Source organism: Erythrolamprus reginae, chromosome Z (assembly GCF_031021105.1).
Source record: "Erythrolamprus reginae isolate rEryReg1 chromosome Z, rEryReg1.hap1, whole genome shotgun sequence".
NCBI lineage: Eukaryota > Metazoa > Chordata > Lepidosauria > Squamata > Dipsadidae > Erythrolamprus > Erythrolamprus reginae.
In genome coordinates this window covers 117,312,830-117,336,302 of record NC_091963.1, presented here as the reverse complement: position 1 = coordinate 117,336,302, position 23,473 = coordinate 117,312,830, and the positions used below count along the sequence as shown (strand labels likewise).

Here is a 23,473-nt window from a genome sequence, read left to right as displayed (position 1 = left end):
ATCAAAAAGGCCCATCAAATGAATGCATGGGCCCTCAAAGCAGCCTCAGCTGCTTCATTTTTTAACCGGGCGTCGGTCCTTTGGCTGCAAGACATGCTCACGAGATTAGGACCGGAAGATGGCCGCTTGAGGCAAGACCTCAACAAGCTATTAGCGGCAGCAGAGTTCTCCGCGGACGCCACTTTATCGGCATCCCGTTTTTCTTCACGGGCTCTAGCAGCAAATCAGTCGGCTCGACGCTTACTCTGGCTCCGGACATGGCAAGCTGACGCCAAGTCCAAATGGCGTCTGGCTTCAGCCCCATTTGATGGTGCTAAATTGTTTGGTGAATCTCTTGACAAGGTCCTCATAGAGGATAAAGACAAGAAGAAGGTATTACCCAGAACCTATAGGAGGCAAGACAGACGGACCACGCCATACTTCAGACGTCCACCCTTTCGGGCAGAGGCCTCCTCCAATGCACCCCAGGTTGGAAGGTCATACACTCAGGGGTCATACTCTCAAACTTCGTACAGAGCAGACAGGGGTGGCTTTGGAGACCGGAATAAACAATTCCAACAATCAAGGAGACCATACAGAGGCTCCAGCAGAGGAGGTTATAGAAGGAACAAATGACTCCATCGAGAACCTTCCTATAGGAGGACGGCTACAACACTTCACCGCCTCTTGGGAAGCCATATCTACAGACTCTTGGGCTCTAAGGACTATAGCTCAAGGTCTCACTTTGGAATTTATTCAGGAACCTCCCTGCAGGTTCCTGCAATGCCCAACAACCCTCAACAACCTCAAGAACAACCTTCTGTATCACGAGATCAACCACCTCCTCCAGATAGGCGCCATCGAAAGGGTACCGTCCCATCAGGAGGGGCGGGGATACTATTCAATCGTGTTCATAGTACCCAAGGCCTCCGGTGGTTGCCGCCTCATTCTAAACTTGAAGCAACTGAACATATACCTCAAATATCGGCGTTTCAAGATGCATTCCCTAAAGACAATATTAGCAGCAATTCGCCAAGGGGATTGGTTAACGTCGATAGACCTCAAAGAGGCCTACCTGCATATCCCAGTACATCAGGATTACAGGAAATACCTTCGGTTTTGCCTCGACAACCAGCATTTCCAGTACAAGGCCATGCCTTTCGGCCTATCATCTGCACCCAGGACATTCACAAAGTTACTGGACATACTCACAGCTCATCTCAGGTCTCGTCCACTACGCCTCATGGCGTATCTGGACGATATCATCATCCTGTCCAAAAGTCCTGGACGGGCTCACCACGACCTAACAGAAATCATGAGGACACTAGAACACCTCGGTTTCTCCATCAATCATCAAAAGAGCCACTTTACACCAACAAGGTACCTACCTCACCTAGGCACCAACATAGACACCACAACCGGCATGGTCTTCCTTTCAGCAGAGCGACAAGCCAAGGTCAAAACCTTGGTCACACAGCTACAACGCAACCGTTCTCCGACTTTAGCCTTCCTCTCTCAACTGTTGGGGGTACTCATATCTTGTATAGACATTCTACCTTGGGCCAGGCTCCATGCCAGGCCTCTGCAATGGTTCCTCATTCCCTTTCAGAGGAACAGAACGAGTCACTCGTCCGCATCAGTGGCAATTTCGCACGAAGTAAGGAAATCACTTCCTTGGTGGAAGTCATCAGCCCTCACGCAGGGATCACCGTTCCTGCCACAACAGGAGATGACCATAACAACGGACGCGAGCCTCTCGGGCTGGGGAGCGCACTCCGAGGTGGGAGTGGCCCAGGGCCTTTGGACCGAAGAGGAGCTCACATGCCCAAACATCAATTACCTGGAGCTCAGAGCCGTTCACCTGGCTCTCAGACATTTCACTGCACAGGTCAGAGGTCAAAATGTATTGATCCTCACAGACAATGTGGCGACAAGGGCGCACATCAACCATCAGGGCGGCACAAGATCGGGCCGCCTGATGAGGGAATCCCAGTCCCTGTTCAAATGGGCGGAGCGTCACCTATCATCCTTGAGGGCGGAACACATATCCGGCATCTCGAATCTTCAAGCAGACTGGCTCAGCCGGACCACCATAAATCCGGCGGAGTGGAGCCTGGGCAACGATCTGTTCATGGAGATCATTCACAAATACGGGACACCACAGGTGGATTTGTTTGCCACCCACCACAACAACCAATTGCCCAGGTTCTTTTCAAGGTTCCCCTCGCCGGGAGCAGAGCAGATCAATGCCCTGTCATGCCAGTGGCCGGAGGGTCTGCTATATGCCTTTCCCCCAGTCTGTCTGATCCCAAGGGTAGTCAACAAACTGCTGCAAGAACAAGCGGAAATCCTCTTGGTGGCCCCATTCTGGCCCAGGAGGCCTTGGTTCGCAGACTTGATGGGTCTTTCAATTTCTCCCCCCTGGCGAATCCCACACCACAAGGTGGTCCTGACACAGGGGTCGATTTACCACCCAGACCCTCAGTGGTGGAGTCTTGCCGTGTGGCACTTGAGGGGGAGAGATTGAGGAGAGAACAACTACCGGACAAAGTAATAAATACTATGCAGGCAGCTCGCCGACCCTCCACGACCCGCATTTATCAGGCCACATGGAGGGCATACTGTTTATTTTGTAGAAACCGTCATCAGGACCCACAGGACCCTTCCGTAATCCAGATCCTAGAATTCTTACAAGCTGGGTTGGACAAAGGACTGTCACCCAACACGCTTCGCAGGCAAACGGCAGCTATAGCCACAATCCTTAAAATGGACTTTTCTCGCCCAATTTCACAACACCCATGGATTCGGGATTTTATCAGGGGGGCATCGAACATCAGACCCCCCACCATTCACAGATTCCCTACATGGGACTTACCTCTGGTCCTGCAGGCCTTGACAGAACCTCCCTTCGAACCTCTAAGAGATATTCCACTTCGTCTCTTATCGTTTAAAACGGCCTTCTTAACAGCAATCACATCAGCGAGGCGAGTATCCGAACTCGCGGCCTTGTCAATCAGACCGGACTTATGCATATTTCATACAAACAATGTAGTCCTGAGGCCTGATCCTACCTTTTTACCAAAAGTAAACACGGTCTTCCACAGGTCACAAGACATCATCCTTCCGGATTTTTGTGCCAAAGGATCACATCCACTGGAACTAAAGTGGCACAAGATTGATGTCCGTCGTGCCATTAAAATATACATAAGACGGACAGGTTCCTTCCGGAAAACAGAGGCCCTGTTTGTTTCCTACTTCCCGGCATCCATGGGGAGTAAAGTATCCTCTAAGACTGTCAGTTGTTGGATACGCTCCTGCATCGCCATAGCATATAAATCAAGGTCAGCACCAATACCTAGAGGTATCACGGCCCACTCTACAAGAAGTGCAGCCACATCAGCGGCCTGGGCGACACAGGCCCCCCTGGAAGATATCTGTAGGGCAGCAACCTGGACTGCCCCCAATACGTTTATCAAGCACTACCGTTTGGACAGTTTCGCTTCAGCTGAAGCGGCCTTTGGACGCAGAGTGTTGCAGAGAGTTTGCACGGAGTCTGCGCCCCTGGTCCAGCCTTCTCCCTCCCTAATGGTTTAAAGCTTGGGTATATCCCATGTTGGACTCTCCGAAGCAGTGCAAGTGGAGAAGAACCGTTGCACTTACCTGAACGGTCTTCTCGCTGCACTGCAAGGAGAGTCCAAACCCACCCGGCTAACGGGCCCAGGGTCACCAGACGATTCATAGTTGAGTTGGATTCTGTTGAATCAGTTGAATAAAGTTTTCTTGTTTTTCTAACACTATGACTTCGTTTTATTATAAGACTGACCCAGAGAGGGCAACATGGGGGTTGGACCGGTTATTTATGCTAATTTTTAACTCAGTCCCTTCCAATAGGCTGTAGATTAACCCATGTTGGACTCTCCTTGCAGTGCAGCGAGAAGACCGTTCAGGTAAGTGCAACGGTTCTTTTGTCAGTATTTCTCCCATATATTATTGTTTTTTATCTGCTTTTGTTCACTTTAATAATGGAGAACAAGGCTTTTTTATGGTACTGGTTTTGATTAGTGAACATGTTCTTCTGTGGCATTCCAAGTATCATCCATATTTATGTGGTTTCTGGAATACCTTCCAACAAGTTGTTGCATATTACGATGAAATATTTCTGAAACAGAATGCAACCCAAAGGACATATGTTTAATATTGCATCAAAACTGTACGACATACTAAATATACATAGGCATATGCTTTCTTCATCCAGTGGTAGGTGCCAAAACCAAGCTGCTGCTGCAGACAGCCGGAAAATATTTTTGTGCCTGCCAGTTTCATTAAGAGATCTATTTGTGTTGAGATGTGATTATGCTCACTTTGAATATGCTTGTATAATTCTTTGGGGTCCAGGCAGTTTTCTGATTTCTATCTTTCTGTGAACTACAGCTATGGAATGAACCCATTAAATTTGATTACTCAATACAGTGAATAATTCCTCTTGTGTATTCATTGTGTCCAAGCCTCCTTTCAGTTTTGTTCTTAGTGCTACTGGTACATTTTTGATGTTGTGTACTACCAATTGTCGATTTTTACTAAAAATATCAAAATATCCAAAAAATATTGGAAGACAGCCAATACCATGAAAGAAATCTTCATATCGGCTTAATCATGGATTTTTTCCTTATGATGGTTCTTATATTTTTTCCTTATGATGGGTCTGTATTATCTGAGTCAAACAGTTGATTATGTCTCAGATATTTTTAGGCCAGAAAGATTCTTTTTTTATTTGATATTACTACTGGTTTGATATAATAAAGAATACCTTTCCCTTTCAGAGTGAGTTCTGAATCTCCAGTGGTGTTGTGTGCGTAGCATAAGATTTCAGAAACGGGGCCTCATTTAGGCTTTGATCTGTGCAATCATTTGGATTATTAAAGTTTCTTACAAAGTATCAGTCTTATAAACAATGGAGACCTGATTAGTGAGTATTGTTTCAATCTAGACTTCAAGATGTCTTACCCTATTCACATCGAACAAGCCTATGAATCATCATAATCTCCAGATACTTATTCCTATACTGTTTTTGAACTGTTTGTGCACTTTTTAGCGGTATGGTAATTAATTAATTAATTAATTAATTAATTAGATTTGTACGCCGCCCCTCTCCAAAGACTCGAAGACTTTCCACATATATGATATTTCTGTCCATAAACTTAGCACCATAGGCTTGCTTCATACTATATCAACTACGTTATTTGGATATACAGTGATCCCCCGGTTATTGCGTCCCCGACCATTGCGAACAGGGTAATTTGCGATTTTTCAACCCGTAAGTCAAAACACCATCTACGCATGTGTGCCCTTTTTTTCTATGGGCACGCATGCGTAGATGGCGCCCGGCAGATCAGATCTCTTGCTGGCATCAGCGAGGAGTTTCCCCACCGCCCACGCAAACTCCTCGCTGCCGCTCACCCGCCCTTCGCCCGCCCACGCCGTTCACTCCCCCTCTTGCTGGCGGGAGGGCGAGAAGCCCTCCCCAGCACCCGCTCGCCCGCCCTTCGCCGCTCGCCTGCCCTTCGCCCTGGCCCGGAGCAGCCGACAGAGGTAGACATTCCAGCCCCCACCTGGTCCCGCCCGATCCTCCTCCCTGAGGCAGCTCGCCCTCCCATGGCCGCTTCCTCCACCCTCCATCGCAAGCCCTCGCCACCGCAGCCAACGTGCGCTGCGATCTTGAAGCCCGGCTCCTTTCGGCCCAGCATCCCGGGCCAAGCAGCTGCCTTCCGTGACTGAGCCTGGCTCGCCCGGAAGATCGTAGCGTGCGTTGGCTGCAGCGGCGGCGACGTTGCTGCCGGCTTGGCTTCCCTCGCCAGCGCAGCCAACGCGCGCTACGCTCTTCCGGGCCAGCCAGGCTCAGCGGATCAAGCCCGGCTCCTCTCGGCCCAGCATCCCGGGCCAAGCGGCTGCCTTCCGTCACTGAGCCTGGCTCGCCCGGAAGATCGTAGCGCGCGTTGGCTGAAGCGGCGAGGGAAGCCAAGCAGGCGCGCCGTTCTCCGCTGACTCCTAAAGCGGGGAAGTTCGCCAGGAGTCAGCGGAGAACGGCGCAACTGTTTTAAAACAATTGGAGCTTTCCAATGAGTCCCGAAGACAAACGTCAAACTTCCGCGTTTGTCTTCGGGACTCATTGGAAAGCCGCGAGGGTGTTTTAAAACATCCCCGCCGACCTGGGGGGCTTGCTAGCACCCCCCCAAACCCGGGTTGGGGGTTCGGGGGGTGCTAGCGAGCCCCCCATGTCGGCGGCCACGTTTTAAAACAGCTGCGCCGCCCCCAATCTTCGGCTCCTCACTAGCGCTGCGGAAGTTAAAAACACCATCTGCACATGCGCGGATGGTGTTTTTACTTCCGCAGCGCTACTTCGCGAAAACCCGCTCGTTGCGGGGGGTCCTGGAACGGAACCCTCGCAACGAGCGGGGGATCACTGTAGTTTTCCCTACTCGTAATTTATATTGTCATTTCCCCCCTTTGCTGATTTGTTTGTTAGGATTAAAATTTCTTTCTGACTTGAGATTACTTATCTCATTTCTTCCTATAAGTCATTATCACAAGCGGTGGCTAATTACCATTGGGAACAAGTAATGATATCATTGCTATGTCCTATAACTGTCAATTGTGAGTGAACAATGAGTGGTGCTCGGTATACCTAAGTATCATTTTGTAGGGACATGTCTCTGTATAAGCATTTCTGTTGTTTCTCATGCCCAAAACAATTTTGATCTTTGATCAGAGATTCAGTCAACATATCAAAATCTAATAAATAATAATAATGATGATGATGATGATGATGATGATGATGATAATAATAATAATAATAATAATAATAATAATATCACAATACTTGTCCTTTGATTACAGATTTGTTACAAATTCACAAATTGTCTTGGCCTGCTTTTGTTTTCATGACACGTAATAAGCCTCAGATTTCTCTTTATGATTTGAAAGCTTTTCCCACTCATGAATGCAAATACATTATATGTGTTAAGGTCAACTAGCCCAGTCATTGTTGGGAAGAACATTATTTTCTGTTCAACCTTTTCTTTATGGCACCAGCTGCTTTTAGGTTCAAAAGAAATCTTTGCTGATATCATTACCATTGGCTTACCACATTGCCAGGAAGTTTCAATTTTGGTAGTGGCCTCAGGCCAACCTTTCTTTAAAAAGTCTGTCTTTAGTCAGCTAACATTAAAGATGGTACTGTTTTCTAATTTTTTTTTTAGTAATGCTGTAGCTGGCCTTCCAGCCTTGGGCTATGATCTTTACACTTTCTTCACTTAAAGAGCTAACAACACATGTTTTCTTTTGTTTGCCCATCCTGCATCCATTATTACTGGACAAATATTCATTTTTGATTCTGACATCACTTTCTGGTCTTTTTTGAGAAAGCCGTGGCCCAAGAAGAAAAATAATTATGTTCCTTTCTATCATTTTGGATTTAACTCTGACCTGGAAAAAAAGGGAAATTTACATTTTGCAGGGAATATAGTAATATTTCTCATAGCGAGGGTAAGATCAATTGTTGGTAAATGCTTGTTCACATGAGTTTTGTGGGATGTTACACTAGGGGTGGGGATGAGGAATTTTTCTGATCACGAGAATTGATGAAAAAAGAAGATGAGTTGGAGTATGAAGAAAAACAAGAGATATAGAACTGACAAAAATACACATATTTATTTATTTATTTTATTTATTTATTTATTGGATTTGTATGCCGCCCCTCTCCGTAGATTCGGGGTGGCTAACAACAGTAATAAAAACAGCATATAACAATCCAATATCCAACATACACTGAATGTTGGGTGGAACATTCCAATATACTTTGATTAATCATTATGCCCAAAGCTGCCACTACAGTGGTACTCAAATAATTGCATACGTGCTCACATTTCAAAACAAATAGTTGAAGAATATCTGCATGATATTTTTTTTAAAAAAGAAAAATGAGTATACAAAGCATTATGTGATACTACAGCACTAGCATTAGTGCTACCCCTCTTAAGATTTTTTTTCCTAAAATTCCTTCTTGGTGTAATTATATATTAGTGAAGACAGGGTACTGTGTGTGTAAAGGAAGAATTCTCACTTTTCTCTTCTTGTCTTAGCTTTTAGTTTTCTATATTTTAATTTGTGATCTGTTTTAATTAGTACATAATTTAATGCTTTTCAAATACAGGCCAAATAGCTTTATATTTTGAACTACAGCAAAGAAGAATTTGAACTGAGACACACTAAGCATACCTGTAAAGCAAAGCCCTTTTCACCTAGGTAAATTTCCAAATATTTGACTTCCCTTTTAACATGCAAAAGTGGGAGGAAAGAAGAGGCAAGGAGGTCATCAAAATGACCATTAGATCAAAAACATTGCAAACCAGGATGTACTATTGCAACATAACAGCTAAGATGACAAGATAGCTAGAATTGATTTTTGCATCAAATTACTGAAATGAGACTGAGTCAATTACGCATTTTGGATGTCACAGTGTCAACATTGTTTCTAGAGCAAGCTAACAGAATATTTTTTTTAGCTGTGTTTTTCAAAAGTTCAGGAACAGAATGACACTAAGCTCTTTTTTTGAATCTGTTTTTTCTTTTATTTTTTAAATGGTTGATCAAATATCTATTTTATTAGCATATATGCTATTTTATTAGCATATAATAAATGCATTCCATTTTTTTACTGCTATCCTAAGACTAAACTTAATTTTCAGAGGACCATGGTTTTTAAATTTGTCAAATTATTTATGATTTGTTTCCACGTGTTGTGAGCCGCCCCGAGTCTTCGGAGAGGGGCGGCATACAAATCTAAGTAATAAATAAATAATAAATAAATAAATCGTGGAACTTACACAGAGTTTATTTGGAGAGCACCAGATTGGAAAATATTGTTCTAGAATTTTCTTAGATTAGCCCTGTAGTTTCAGTCCATCTTGAGCTTTTTGTAGAAGTTCCTCCTTGAGCAAATGTCCTTCATATAAGCAAAATGTGGTTTAGTCTTGAAAGATGCAAAATAGTGTGTTTTCAATCAAATGTTTCTCTGAAAGTTCAATTAAAAAGAGTTGAATAGCGGGCAAATTATTCTTTGGGACCAAAGGCATCATTTTTGCTTCCCAGATTTTGTAAGTCTTTGCCAGCTAGGAACAACTTTAGCGTTGCTCGAAATGAAACGGCTGTCATGAACATTATAAGGTGGAAACGTGAGCAGTCTCTTGACTCATATTTACCAGTTTGTGTTCTTCTGATGTATTGGAAATTGAGTTCTATCATAGTTTGATATCCCTTTTATCCCCTTAGAGAAAAGTTCTATGTTGCATGATTCTGGCTGATCATTGCAATATAATAAAAGGGTCTCCCAACTGAGCATTGATGGCAAGTAAGGGAATCCCACCTTTCATTTTAAAGAGGTGAGAAGGCTGCACATTTTGTGTGGATCCTAGCCAAATGGTCCTTAGTTTGCTTTGATATACAGTAATATCTCGTCTTACGAACCTAATTGGTTCCCGGGGGAGGTTCGTAAGGTGAAAAGTTCATAAGGAAAAATGAATTAATGCGTGCAACGGGAAAACCCCCGCAAAAGAACGCCGCCGCTCAGCTGTTTCAATTGAACCTGGAAGTTCGGCAAAGGTTCGGGTTTGGGTGGCCGCCGAGAAGCCCCGCCGCCCGGCTGTCACCTTTTGAAACAGCCAGGGGGCTTCTCGGTGGCCTCCCAAATGCCGAACCTGGAAGTTCGGGTTTGGTGTTCGGGTTCAGGAGGACGCTGAGAAGCCCCCCGGCTGTTTCAAAAAGCGACAGCCGGGCGGCGGGGCTTCTCAGCGGCCTCCCGAACCCGAACTTTTGCCGAACGTTCGGGTTCGACGTTCGGGAGGCCGCCGAGAAGCCCTGCCGCCCAGCTGTCGTCTTTTGAAACAGCCGGGGGGGGGGGTTCTCGGCGGCCTCCTGAACGCCGAACCTGGAAGTTCGGGTTTGGCGTTTGGGTTCAGGAGAACGCTGGGAAGCCCCCCGGCTGTTTCAAAAGGTGACAGCTGGGCGGCGGGGCTTCTCGGCGGCCACCCAAACCCGAACTTTTGCTGAACTTCTGGGTTCGGCGTTCGGGAGGCCGTCGAGAAGCCCCGCCGCCCGGCTGTCACCTTTTGAAACAGCCGGGGGGGCTTCTCGGCGGCCTCCCGAACGCCAAACCCGGAAGTTCGGGTTTGGCGTTCGGGTTCAGGAGGACGCTGGGAAGCCCCCGGCTGTTTCAAAAAGCAACAGCTGGGCGGCGGGGCCGGGTTCGTAAGACAGAAAACGTTCGTAAGAAGAGGTAAAAAATATCCGAACCCCGGGTTCGTATCTCGGGTTGTTCGTATGGCGAGGGGTCCGTATCATGAGGTACAACTGTACATGTTACTTTTTTACCATTGCTGGCTTCCCTCCCTGTCCAAGGATTATTGCTGCTGAAATGGACGATGCTGCCAATCCATTTTGCACTTCTTGCATTCTCATATCAAGAGATAGCAGGTAAATAAGCATTAAAAACAAAAGGTAGAGGAGGAAGAACAGTAGATGATATTGTGGTCAGTAGAGATGTGTTTAGTACTTTGAATTTGAGTCATTTTGAACTTGAAACATTTAGTTTCAAATGCAAATAAGTTAAACCACCGCTAAAATTAATGGGACAGTATATTTTTGCATTCAAAGAAAATTTGTCTGGTTCAGAACAATGTGATTTGAGTTCAGAATGGTTCCTCTGGGACCTTAAAATACACTTAATAGTGCCAGCTTCTGATTCCAGCCCTGTCCTCATTGCCCAAGAATGTTTCTTATTTGGAATCGAGTGTGAGGTGTTGGTGCAGTTGACTCCATGTGAGGGAATTTATTTCCCCTTCTTGCCTGTCAACTGCCACCTTACCAAAAGTTTCATACACTTTTAGCAATAGGACAAAAAGGTGTACAATGCGTACATACTATTTGTGTTTGTTTATAAGGGCAGAAGTATTTATGTTTTGCACTCTGTCCTTTTTGGCTCAGCCAACCTGAGTTTGGAAGCAACAGTTATTTTGCATTACATGACTGGAATCTTTTGAGGCTAACATTACAAATAGTCCTTGACTTGCAATCATTTGTTTAGCAACTAATTATTAAAAACCAAACAAACACACACATATATACCATGCATAAATTGTATAGGCTTCGGGAAGAATGAATATCTCAATTCCCCCATCCCCCAAGTTTGACGACAGAGGTGGGTTTTGAGGAGCTTACGAAAGGCAAGGAGGGTGGGGGCAATTCTGATCTCTGGGGGGAACTGATTCCAGAGGGTCGGGGCTGCCACAGAGAAGGCTCTTCCCCCACAAACGACATTGGGACCTGGAGAAGGCCAACTCTGTGGGACCTAACTGGTCGCTGGGATTCATGCGGCAGAAGGCAGTCTCATAGATATTCTGGTCCGATGCCATGAAGGGCTTTATAGGTCATAACCAACACTTTGAATTGCGACCGGAAACTGATCGGCAACCAATGCAGACTGGGGAGTGTTGGTGTGACATGGGCATATCTAGGGAAGCCCATGATTGCTCTCGCAGCTGCATTCTGCATGATCTGAAGTTTCCGAAAACTCTTCAAAGGTAGCCCCATGTAGAGAGCGTTACAGTAGTTGAGCCTCGAGATGATGAGGGCATGAGTGACTGTGAGCAGTGACTCCCGGTCCAAATAGGGCCGCAACTGGTGCACCAGGTGAACCTGGGCAAATGCCCCCCTTGCCACAGCTGAAAGATGTTTCTCTAATGTGAGCTCTGGATCAAGGAGGACACCCAAGTTGCGGACCCTCTCTGAGGGGGTCAATGATTCCCCCCCAGGGTGATGGACGAACAGATGGAATTGTCCCTGGGAGGCAAAACCCACAGCCACTCCGTCTTATCAGGGTTGAGTTTGAGTCTGTTGACACCCATCCAGACCCCAACAGCCTCCAGGCACCGGCACCTCACATCCACTGCTTCATTGATTGGACATGGGGTGGAGATGTACTACTGGGTATCATCCGCATACTGATGATACCTCACCCCATGCCCTTGGATGATCTCGCTCAACGATTTTATGTAGATATTAAATAGCAGGAGGGAAAGATAACCGACCCCTGAGGGAGAGACCTAGAGGTCGACCTCTGACCCCTCACTAATACTGACTGCGACCGACCGGAGAGGTAGGAGGAGAACCATTGAAGATCAGTGCCTCCCACTCCCAACCCCTCCAGCCGGCGCAGAAGGATACCATGGTTGATAGTATCGAAAGCCGCTGAGAGGTCAAGAAGCACCAGGACAGAGGATAAACCCCTGTCCCGGGCCCGCCAGAGATCATCCATCAACGCGACCAAAACAGTTTCCGTGCTGTAGCCGGGCCTGAATCCTGACTGCTGAGGGCCTAGATAATCAGCTTCTTCCAAGGACCGCTGGAGCTGGAGCACCACCACCTTCTCAACAACCTTTCCCATAAAGGGAAGGTTGGAGACTGGATGATAGTTGTTAAGAATGGCTGGGTCCAGGAAGGCTTCTTGAGGAAGGGGGCGCACAAGTGCCTCCTTGTAGGGATCCGGAAAGGACCCCCTCCCCAAAGAAGCATTGACAATCTCCTGGACCCAGCTCCGTTTCTCCTCCCTGCTGGCCAAGACCAGCCAGGAGGGACACGGATCCAGTAAACAGGTAGCGGAACTCACAGCTCCAATGGCCTTGTTCACTTCATCAGGTGTCACCAGATCAAACTCTTCCCAGACAGATGGACAAGAATGGGCCCCACTCACCTCGACTGACTCATTGTCAGTCGACTCTGTTATCCAATCGGAGTCGAGGTCCGCCCGGATCCGAGCGATTTTATCAGCGAAAAACATGTTAAAATCCTCGGCACTACTCTCTAAGGGCTCCCCAACTCCCTCCTGGTTAAGAAGGAAGTGGGTCACCCTAAACAGAGCGGCCAGGCGGGATTCTGCTGATGCAATCAAGGCGGCATGATACGCACATCTTACCGCCTTGAGCGCCACTTTGTAAGTCTTAATATGAGCTCTTACAAGTGTTCGATCAGATTCGGACTTACTCTTCCACTATCGCTTCGGTAGACGTCTCTTCTGGCGTTTCAACTCCCGGAGCTCCTTGTTGAACTATGGAACTCTACGGGGTCTAGTGCTGTGGAGAGGTCGCAACGGCGCAATCCGGTCAGGAGCCTCCGCTGCAGCCTCAGCAAGAGACTGCTGAACTGTGGACGAGTGCATCTGGAACAACCCCAAGCGCCCTCTGAAAGCCCTCCGGTTCCGGTACGAGTGGTGAGGAGATGGAGGATGGGGTGGAACCACCTAGTCGGTTCCGCCTCCCTGCGGGGAAGGATTGGAGCCAGGAAGTCAAGCCGCAATAGAAAATGGTCTGACCATGACAAAGGCAACACTTCTAAGCCCCTTAGTCTCAGACCATTGCTCAGTTGCTCAGAGAGGAATACCATGTTGGGTGCATGCCCACTCTCGTGAGTCGGACCCTGTACTACTTGAATCAGGTCCATGGCTGTCATGGTGGCCATGAACTTCTGCGCTAGCCCAGAGGTTTCACTGAGCGATGGTAGGTTAAAGTCCCCCAAGACAATAAGTCTGGGGAACCTCACCGCCAGCCCGGCTACCTCCTCGAGCAGCATAGGCAGGGCTGTTGACACGCAGGTGGGAGGCAGGTACGTGAGTAACAAGCCCACCTGTACCCCTAAGTCCAACTTCACCAGGAGGTACTCACAACCCACAATCTCTGGAGCAACAAGTCTACGCAGGCAAAGGCTCTCCCTGACTATAATAGCCACTCCTCCCCCCCTTCCCTGGGGTTGAGGCTGATGCCAAATCTCAAACCCGGCTGGGCAGATTTCAGAGAGAGGAACTCCTCCCTCTGGGCCCAGCCAGGTTTCAGTAACACAAGCCAGGTCGGCCACCCCCTCCAGGATCAAATCCCGGATGAGGAGAGTTTATTTACCACCGACTTGGCATTGAGTAACAGCAGCCTGAGCCCAGGGCCAGGATTACACTTGTCACCAGCACCCTGGGTTGAGCTCACGGAGCTGGAACAAGGAATTGCTATTAAGCAGCGATCCCTCCTTCCCCTGGAATGGCTGGCTCTGTGGCTCCCACCATATCTGCCTCTCCCCAGCAGCACCAGAATGTTCTGACCCTCTGCCACCCAGAGATAGGTGCCCCCTCCCCTCCTGCCTCTCCAGCGTCAGGTGTGCCAAGAATTTCATTCATGCCATATCCATTCACCTCATACATACCATAGTCCCACCCACCCACCTCATCCCATCCACCACCGCTCCGTCATCTCGGCACCTCTGTCGCTTCGGCACCAATCACTCTCACTTCCTGGTGTCTCACTGACAGGGTCGCTTAGAGGGTCAGTTTGTTCCCCGGGTTGTTCTCCGCTCACTTCCCTCCAGCTCTCTCTCCACCTCAACGTTCAGCGTCTGGGAGCAGCCGCCATCTTCCACTCCCCAGCTGATCACCCAGGCAATTTCTCAGGGCTATTGTCCCTGGCGCCACACAAAGCAACACAACAGCATTCGGTTTTAATCCCCCAAGCACGGAAGGTTGCAAAGCCAGAAGGAGTCAGACAATGTCTGGTCTGGATTGACTCATTTTTGATGATCTTTGCCATTATCTCAGGGGAGCGGTGAATCCTCCATCTCCTCACCACTCATACCGGAACCGGAATGAATAGTGTTCTGGATCTTCCTTGTTTGTATTCCTATACCGCTGAATTCCTATAAGCAAAATCAATGTGGGAAACTAGATCCACTTAACCCACCCTTGATTCATTTAACGTTATTTTGTTTAGCAACCGTGGCAAAAAGTTGTAAAATCACTTAAAACATAAGCTTGTTTAATAGCAAAAATTCTAATCCCATTTGTGGTTGAAAGTCAGGGACTACCTATATTTGAATTATTTAAAAACTTTACAAAATATTGTGAAGCAAGAATATTGGGAAATATCTTTTGCCTTATGTTCTGCTTGTGAGTTTGTGATAGACTGCTGGTATATTAGATGCTGGATTTTGATGGCATTTTGCAAGACTTTCCTTGAGTTCTTAACCTTAATGTCAACCCTCAACATCCTCTCTCCACAATGCTGTCAGCTAACCAACTAATATACGTATTGCTTTTCAAACGTTGCAATACTAAAATGGTACATTAATTTACATTAATGTATCATCAGTAACAATAGATTATTGCTACATAATAATGATTAAATGTTAATCTGTATTATCATAAGACACTGTAGGACAGCAACTACCTACTGTATTGTGCATAAGCAAAATGAGGATTAATGTCCAACCCCAATTTGATGTTTTCACTTTGCCTGCAAAAGATGAGAGAGAGAGAGAAAGAAAGAAAGAAAGAAAGAAAGAACGAAAGAAAGATCTTGCAATGCTGGTCCCTATTCTCCCAGGGTCTGGACCCACAATTTGAAAAATCCTTGGACTAATAACCATGATGTCGAAATTGAAAGTTGGGTGCTTTATTCACTGGCTATAGCTACAAGCTATAGTACTCTTTGTATTGCACAATTTTGTTTATTTACTTGATAAAAGTTTTAAAAATGGCTTCGCTTCAGGTTTATTTATGTATTCATTCATTCATTCATTCATTCATTCATTCATTCATTTATTTATTTATTAGATTTGTATGTTGCCCCTCTGCAGACTCGGGGCGGCTTACTCGTTGGTCACATGTACATTAATATTTTAAGGCATCTGCTTTGGAAATTATTAATCAAAACATATTAGTATTTAGTATGTCTCTACTTTTCAAGAATAAAAACTCTGTTTTTCCTCTATGCCTTTTAAAACTTTGCAGAACTGTTTGTTCCCACTTCTGTTTTGCTCGACAGACAAGAGTCTCAAGAAGCATTAAAAACCTGAGAACAATCAATCAAGAATCTGTAGAGTTCTTTTCTCCCCCTCTCTTCTGTCTTTCTCACCTTTGGGTTAACTGTCCTTCTTTCTTCCTCTCCTTGCTTTCTGTGAACAGCTGTTGTTTAGCTTCATCTATATTTAGTTTCTGACTTTCTTGTTGTCTTTTGTGGCCTTTTTCCCTTGCTGCAACCCTCTTGCTTATAATTACACCAGAATCCCAGAAAAGGATGGTTTGCATTGGACTTAATTTCTTAGCTACTGATGCTACGTCCATGCCTGTCTGTGCAGGGCTGTTCTGTTTTGGGGTGGTAATGGTGATGAGGAGTTCTATAAACATACACATACATATATATGTGTGTACATACATGCATGCATACATACATGCATACATGCATACATATATATGCACATTCACACATAAGACATGCACACGTGACTTAATAAAACAGACCATGCTTTTTTACAACAGCAGTGAAAACAGAGGGTATGTATCTGATGAGTCATCGTAGCCCTTGTTCATTCACAGTGTGCCAAATCGACTGCAAGTGACTCAGATATAGAAGAGTGGGAACAGTAGCAGTAGCAGTGTTACTTTGGAAAGTGTAAAAGAACCTGCATAAGTAGTGCTGAGTTCTACCCAAGTTGCCAATATGTGAGAAATCTGTCTCTGCCTCTCTCCCTCTGCCTCTCTCTATTAAGGCTTGAAAGCTGTGTCTTCTGCTTGAAAAGACCTCCACATGAATCCTATAAGGGCACTTAATATGTCCATTTATTTCTCATTAAAGTTGCAAGAAGGCTGAGAGCCTGTATAGAGATAACATTTCAAGGCTAGTAAGACTACCAGTCCTCAGGCTCAAAATTATCAGTACTGTACATCAGAGTGATGATAAATTTTAAACAAGAGCACATCACGAGATCTTACTTTTGAAAAGCATCTGATTTCTGCAGCTAACATGCTAGATTGACAGATTGACTCCAGATGCAGCAGCCCTTGTTCATTCACATCATCTATCCATCATTTGAGGGATTTAGATGATATTTATTTTGCCCCTATCCAGTAGATTACAGTCATTATTGGTCACAGCTATTTTTGAAAACTGTCCCTTGATTAACCTTACCATGATATTTTTGTTTTATGTCCACCTAAGACTGCTCTTTTTTAAGGAATTCTCTACGCTGATAGAGGTACATATTTTTTATGGCAGTTTTGCAATTACCATACTTTTTGGAGTATTAGACTCCCCCCCATGGGTGAAAATTGTGGCGCATCTTGTACACCGAATGTTTGCCAAAGCCCCCACCCACCCGCTGGCCCCACCTTTAGGTTGTTTTTGGCCTCCACATGTCGCATTTTCAGCTTCTGCATGCTCCATTTTAGACCTGTTCCAGACTTCAGGGATTGCCACAGCACATCGCTGCCTATTGCCGCCTCCGTGTATCATGTTTGTTGCCTCCACACATGACATTTTTGGCTGATTCCAGGTGGGGGGGGAGTGGCAGCATTGATGAGGATCCCGACTGCCTGAAATCAGCTGAATACACAACACATGGAGGCGGTGATACGCTGTGACAATCCTGGGAGCCCAAGATGGGTCTAAAACAGAGCATGTGGAGGCTGAAAATATGTGCGCCGAGACCAAAAACGCGACACATGGAGGCAGCAATGGGCTTGGCAATCCCCGCAGCCTGGAACAGCTGATTGGCGGTATGCCGGGAGGCCAATCCAAATGCCAGTCAGCTGCTTGTGCCGAATCAGGCTGCAATAAATAACATGCTGAAGCTGACAAGGCTGTTTGCTCTTTGCTGCAATGGCATTAGCCAGATGAATACCAATGGATGCTGGTAGGCAGAGGGAGGGGTTTTTTTTTCTTGTTTTCCTCCCCAAAACTGATGTATGTCTTATACTTTGGGGCATCTTATACCCCGAAAAATACGGTATGTTTGTGAGTTTAGGAATCCAATGTTTGGATTGCTAGGGATTGATCTTAGCAACCACTAGGACTTAAGCTAAGGAAAAAGTAATATCCCTTGCAAGCCTTTGAAGGAAAATGCCAAACTTTATTTTTAAATAGGTTTTGTTCTACAGAGTTCCTACAGACACACAAATTTAATTAGTTAGGAATTTCCCTCCTTTCTCTTCAAAGCAACCCCCTCTTAATGTATAAAGATACAGCTCCACTAATCACCCTCCCATCTTTTGCCCTCAAATGGTTCTCATTATAGCCTAATCTAAAAGTGTCAGTGTGTGTGAGTGTTCAAGATGGCAGTAATGACTATGTGATTGAAGCCCTGTCGCTTTGTTATGTGTGTCGCACATATGTAAAAAAGGACAGCTTTGATTGCCTGGGAATAGCTGCCATCTAAATTTCCTCCCTCCCCAAGACCAATCTGTTAATACATCTGGGGTAGGCTACATATTTGCAGAGATAGTGAGTAAGATTTTCTACTGGTGGTGAAGGAGACAGAGCTTGCAAATTGTTTCCTTATAAAAATATAACATAAAACTCTATAAGTAAACATAACCAGTACAAATGAGCAATAGCTGTCTTGCTGCTTTTTGACACAATTTTTTATTTGTAGAGACTTTTTCATAATTAGGAAGTTTCAAAAATAGCAGGCCTTGCTACCATCTTAGTTTGCAGCATATGTGGCCTAGGCCACCAAGGATTTTATTTTACAAGATTTATCTGTGATGAATACTTCTTGTGTCATTTTTCCAGACCTTTGAATCAGGGCCCAAATATGTGTAGAACGGTAACACTGAAAACCAATAATTTGTGTGTCTGCACAGTTTCTTAAACAAACCTCCAAACGTTGGTTAGATGAATATCCCTGAAGATGATTCTTATGTTTGCTTATATACAGTATCATATTTTCACCTGCATTTTCATATTGATTTAGGAGGCCTCATCTTGATTTTAGACTTGGAAAAGACTGAAGATGTGGGAGAATTTGTACCACTCATGTCTAGGCATCTTAAAATGTTGGTGGATAAAAAAAGCCATTACACTGGCAGTGGTTGGCAAAATATCTCAAAAATAAGTAGTGCTAATTGGAAATTGGCATCCATTTATGAATAGATTTATTTGGAACCTTGGAATACTCATCCATTCATTAATTGTGATATATTTCACATGTTAAACTCCTCAATAGATGCCAGATGCCTGAGACTGGCATGATATTTACCACTGGTTTGGATTGTAATATGCTTGGAAGATTCAGAAATTGCTCCATGTCTTGCAAATAATTTTTATTTATTTTATAATAAATAAACTTTTCTTTTGCAGTTGTACTAACACTAGTTGTTAGTGTTCTTCTAGAGTACTGAAAATAAGTACATTTAAATATTTTGTTCGGCTGCCCATCTTCGTGAAAGGAGGTCGGGAAAAATACAAACTCATGTTAAATATGTTCTTCATTAATATCATGTCCCTGTAATGATGACATTGAACTCTTAGGCTGCAGTTAAGGATTTATAAGTTGTCTGATATCTCTTGTTACAAACTAGAGCAAGTTTGTTACAAAACCTAGAGCAAGTAAACTCAATTTACTTGTGGCTTTTATTTCCAAGCCCCTTTGCCTTCCTTGTTTTGAATTTCTGAATCCACAAGTCTGATGTCTGTTTAGCCATGTGCTTAGAGCTCTTCAGTATAATACTCTAAGCCAGTGATGGCAAAAATCTTTTTGGCTTGTATGCTAGCTCAAGCACATATTCCCATATCCATTCCCTCCCCTCCCACATGCACACACCCCTGTGTATGCACACAATCCCCCCCCCCAACTGTTTCCATGCACGCACGCAGGCCTCACTGAAGCTTGGGATGGTGAAAAAACAACCAAACGGGCAAACTGATGTTTGGAAAAATGGATTTCCAGTTTGCCCATTGTGCTGTTTTTCATACTCCAGAGGCTTCCTGAAGCCCGAGAGTGCAAAAAACAGCACAACGGGAAAATTGGAAGTCTGTTTTCTGATTTGCCTGTTGTGCAGTTTTCCGCACTCTGGGGCTTCAGGAAGTGAAGTGAAGTGAAAAGCAAGCACAACAGGCAAACCGGAAGTCAATTTTTCCAAACTTCCGTTTGCCCGTTGGACATATTTTTTTTGCACTCCCTGAAGCAAAGGGCAAAACGGCCTTCCTCAGGGCCGAAAATCTGCTGGCTAGTGCATGCAAGCATGCTGGAGCTGACATAAGGCAACGCCTCATGTGCCCTCTAATATGGCTCCGCATGTCACTTGTGGCACACATGCCATTGGTTCATCCCATCATGGCTCTAAGCAATCTCACAAGGGCTATTAAAAGGATGAAATAAGGGTAGGCAAAAGATAACAAGATCTGCTCTTTAGTAAGAGATATTTTCTTTGGTTATTTAGCAATAGCAGCAAAAATGTCTTTTTCCTCCCACTTTCTAAATTATCTAACCACAGATTCTCAGGTAGTCAAGCAACACAATGTATACAAAATAAGAGGGTTATCGAGATTAATGGGATTTTAACATTTGCAGAAGTACAACAATTTTAAAAGAAGAAAAATAAGATTTTTTAAAATCCTATAATCTAGTAGGGTAGAATTTGGTCACTGAATAGGAAATGATTCTCAGTAGTAGAAAAAGGTGTAAGGCTATTGAATCAATCCTTAAAAACAAAAGAATAGGTAGCTGGCTAAAAATCTGAAATATAATATATTGTTGCAATTCCCATTTCCTATTGTCAGCCACAAACAAACCCAAAATTCTTTCCCAAGTATCCAGATTGTTAATCAACCTTCCATGACATTGGAGCAACCAACAATTTAATGGCAAGATAGACTTCATAAATGATAAATCATGTTTAGCTATTGACATGCATAAAATTATGATAGTATATCTATGACATTTCTCTTCCAACAGTTTTATCTTGCAGGCAGAAGAACTCTACTTGCTGCAAGGCTCTTATTTAAGGATAGATAAACATGCGTATGTAGGCCATGACCTCAACTTTCTTTGTTGCAGATTGTTATACTACAATCATGAACTCTCTTTCTAATCCCCAGCTATGGACTTGAAGCCGGTTCTTCCCATGGTGATGCAGAGTTCTTGCAACAGCCACAGCACCCCAGTGGATTTGCGGATGGATTCCCGGTCTAATGTACCCACTATGGACCCTACTGCCCGTGAGCAGCAGCTGCAGCAGGAACTACTGGCTCTGAAACAGCAACAGCAATTGCAGAAGCAGCTGCTCTTTGCCGAGTTTCAGAAGCAACATGAGCACCTAACGCGGCAGCATGAAGTCCAATTGCAGAAACACCTCAAGGTAATTTGGAGATGAACTCACAAAGCTGTCTCCTTCTGAATCTTACTTTTCGTGTCACACCCAGAATTGCCTATTTGAACTGGCAGCAGTTGTCAAGAACCCTAGCCCAGCGGAAATAATTTCAACAGGATTCTAACTGGAATGGTATGCATACAATACCTTGTTTTGTCACAGGGTAATTTAGGCCAACGATACTAGTACTTGTTGAAACAGCATATTTCCTAGAAAAAAAAATCAATAGTTGAAGCATAGTTTCAGATTTGATGAGGCTACATATAAGCAAGATTGATTATTGATAAAACCCAGATAAAACCCAGACTTAAGAGGCTTGGGGTTCCTCTGATATTATAGCATGTAGCTTCTCCATCTTGCAACCTGAGGCTTTCATTATAGCTGTGGCCTGAATTATCATTTATCTCCTTTATTTTATTTCCTCCCTGATCTTGCAACCATTGGTTACCACATCTAGAAAATAGCCAGTAGATGACAGTTAAAAATAAATAAATCAGAAAACTACCATATTTTTCAGAGTATAAGATACACTCCCCCCCAAAAAAAGTGGGTGAAGATTTATGTGTGTCTTATACATCGAATGTTGCATCTGCTGGGAGTTTGCCATACCTGGGGGAAGAGGGGAGAGAGTTGGTGCAGTGGCGGTGACAGGCAGCAGCAACCCCTGCTGACTGGAACAGCTGATTGGCAGTATTCTGGGAGGCTAATCCAACTGCCAATTGGCTGTGAAGACACCAGTGTTCCCCAACTGAGGCAGCAATGCAGACGTAGGATTCAGTCAGTTCATCCGAACCGCTTATTAAAATTGTGTGCTGTTTGAAATCAGCTGATCCCCTGAAAGGCTGAGCTGGGCACACTCTGCATCCTGTTTCGCTGAGGACGCTCTGCTGCTGCACGCCGCCCCACCACAAAGTGTGCCCTTCCCAGCCTGTGCGGTAGACTGTGAGACCAGAGAAACGGAAGGAGAGAGAGATGGCTTGGCTTCCAGTGGCAGAGAGGGTGGGCAAGAGAAGTGGCTGGGTTGCCGCCGCCTTTCAATGGGGGGGGGTGCGTGGCAAGATGGGGCTCCCCTTGCCATCCCCTTTTCCTCCATCGCTAGGCATGGCATGGATTCCTGCCCTTCATTTACCACTGCCATCGATGCAATTTGGGAGGTGGCAGACTGTTTTATTAGCATGGGCAGGCATTTTGTAAAGATAAATTCTCAGCTTGCTATTGCTAGGAGAATTAGTTTAGTTTAGTTTATTTAGATTTGTATGCCGCCCCTCTCCGAAGACTCGGGACGGCTAACAACAATAAAAAACAATGTAACAAATCTAATATTAAAAAGTAATCTAAAAAAACCCAATTTAAGAGACCAATCATACCAACAAACATACCATATACAAATTCTATAAGCCTAGGGGGAAGGGAGAAAAAATTTTCAATTCCCCCATGCCTGACAACAGAGGTGGGTTTTAAGGAGCTTGCGAAAGGCAAGGAGGGTGGGGGCCGCCACAGAGAAGGCTCTTCTCCTGGGTCCCGCCAAATGACATTGTTTAGTCGACGGGACCCGGAGAAGGCCAACTCTGTGGGACCTAACCGGTCGCTGGGATTCGTGCAGCAGGAGGCGGTCCCGGAGAGGAAGGGCACCCAACTCCCTGGCCAACCGGCTACTTCCTGGCAGCTGTTTATCTGCTTTGGCGTCGGCCATTAAAGATGAGGATTTTGTGGACAGAAGAGCTGTGCTGCAATGGAGAAATGGGCAATGGAGCAACCAGCTTGAGAGAAAGAGGCTTCTTTCTCCTCTTTCCCTGCTCCTCATATTTCTCCGTAATTAGCTAGTGTGGCATGTAGTCTATGATGGCGAACCTATGGAATGTGTGGTACCTATAGCATTCAGTTACCGAAACCTATGTCCCGCCCAGTGGTGGGCTGCAACCGGTATTGGGCCACACGACAGTGTGGTAGCAAAAATCGTGCATGTGCACGTCCGCTTTTGTGCATGAGCTGCAAGCAAAATCTCACACGAGGAAGCTTGTGCGTGAGAGATTTTGCCTATTTTTGGTGCTTTTTTTGCTTTGCACATGTGCGGAAGCAAAAATATAGCTGAAAGTAGGCGAAATCTCATGCAAGCGTTCTTGCATGAGATTTCTCTTGCAGCGCATGCACAGAAGCTGAATCTCGCATCCATGCCCTCGGAGAGCGCACTGGCAGTGCCAAAGACGGGCAGCCCTTCACTGCTTTCGTCCCCCAGGCCAGTGCTTCTTTCCCTGTTTTCTT

At 45.2% G+C, this 23,473-nt stretch overlaps 1 protein-coding gene across 10 annotated transcripts in view; it reads left to right on the top strand.

The window, feature by feature from the left end:
- Positions 1 to 23,473, top strand: part of HDAC5 (histone deacetylase 5) — a 148,742-nt gene that overhangs the window by 73,443 nt on the left and 51,826 nt on the right. For all 10 annotated transcript variants that reach the window (XM_070727694.1, XM_070727695.1, XM_070727693.1 and 7 more), the window contains one exon: positions 20,940 to 21,199. In XM_070727694.1, coding sequence (XP_070583795.1) covers positions 20,940 to 21,199 — 260 coding nt within the window. The remainder of the gene's footprint in view (positions 1 to 20,939; positions 21,200 to 23,473) is intronic.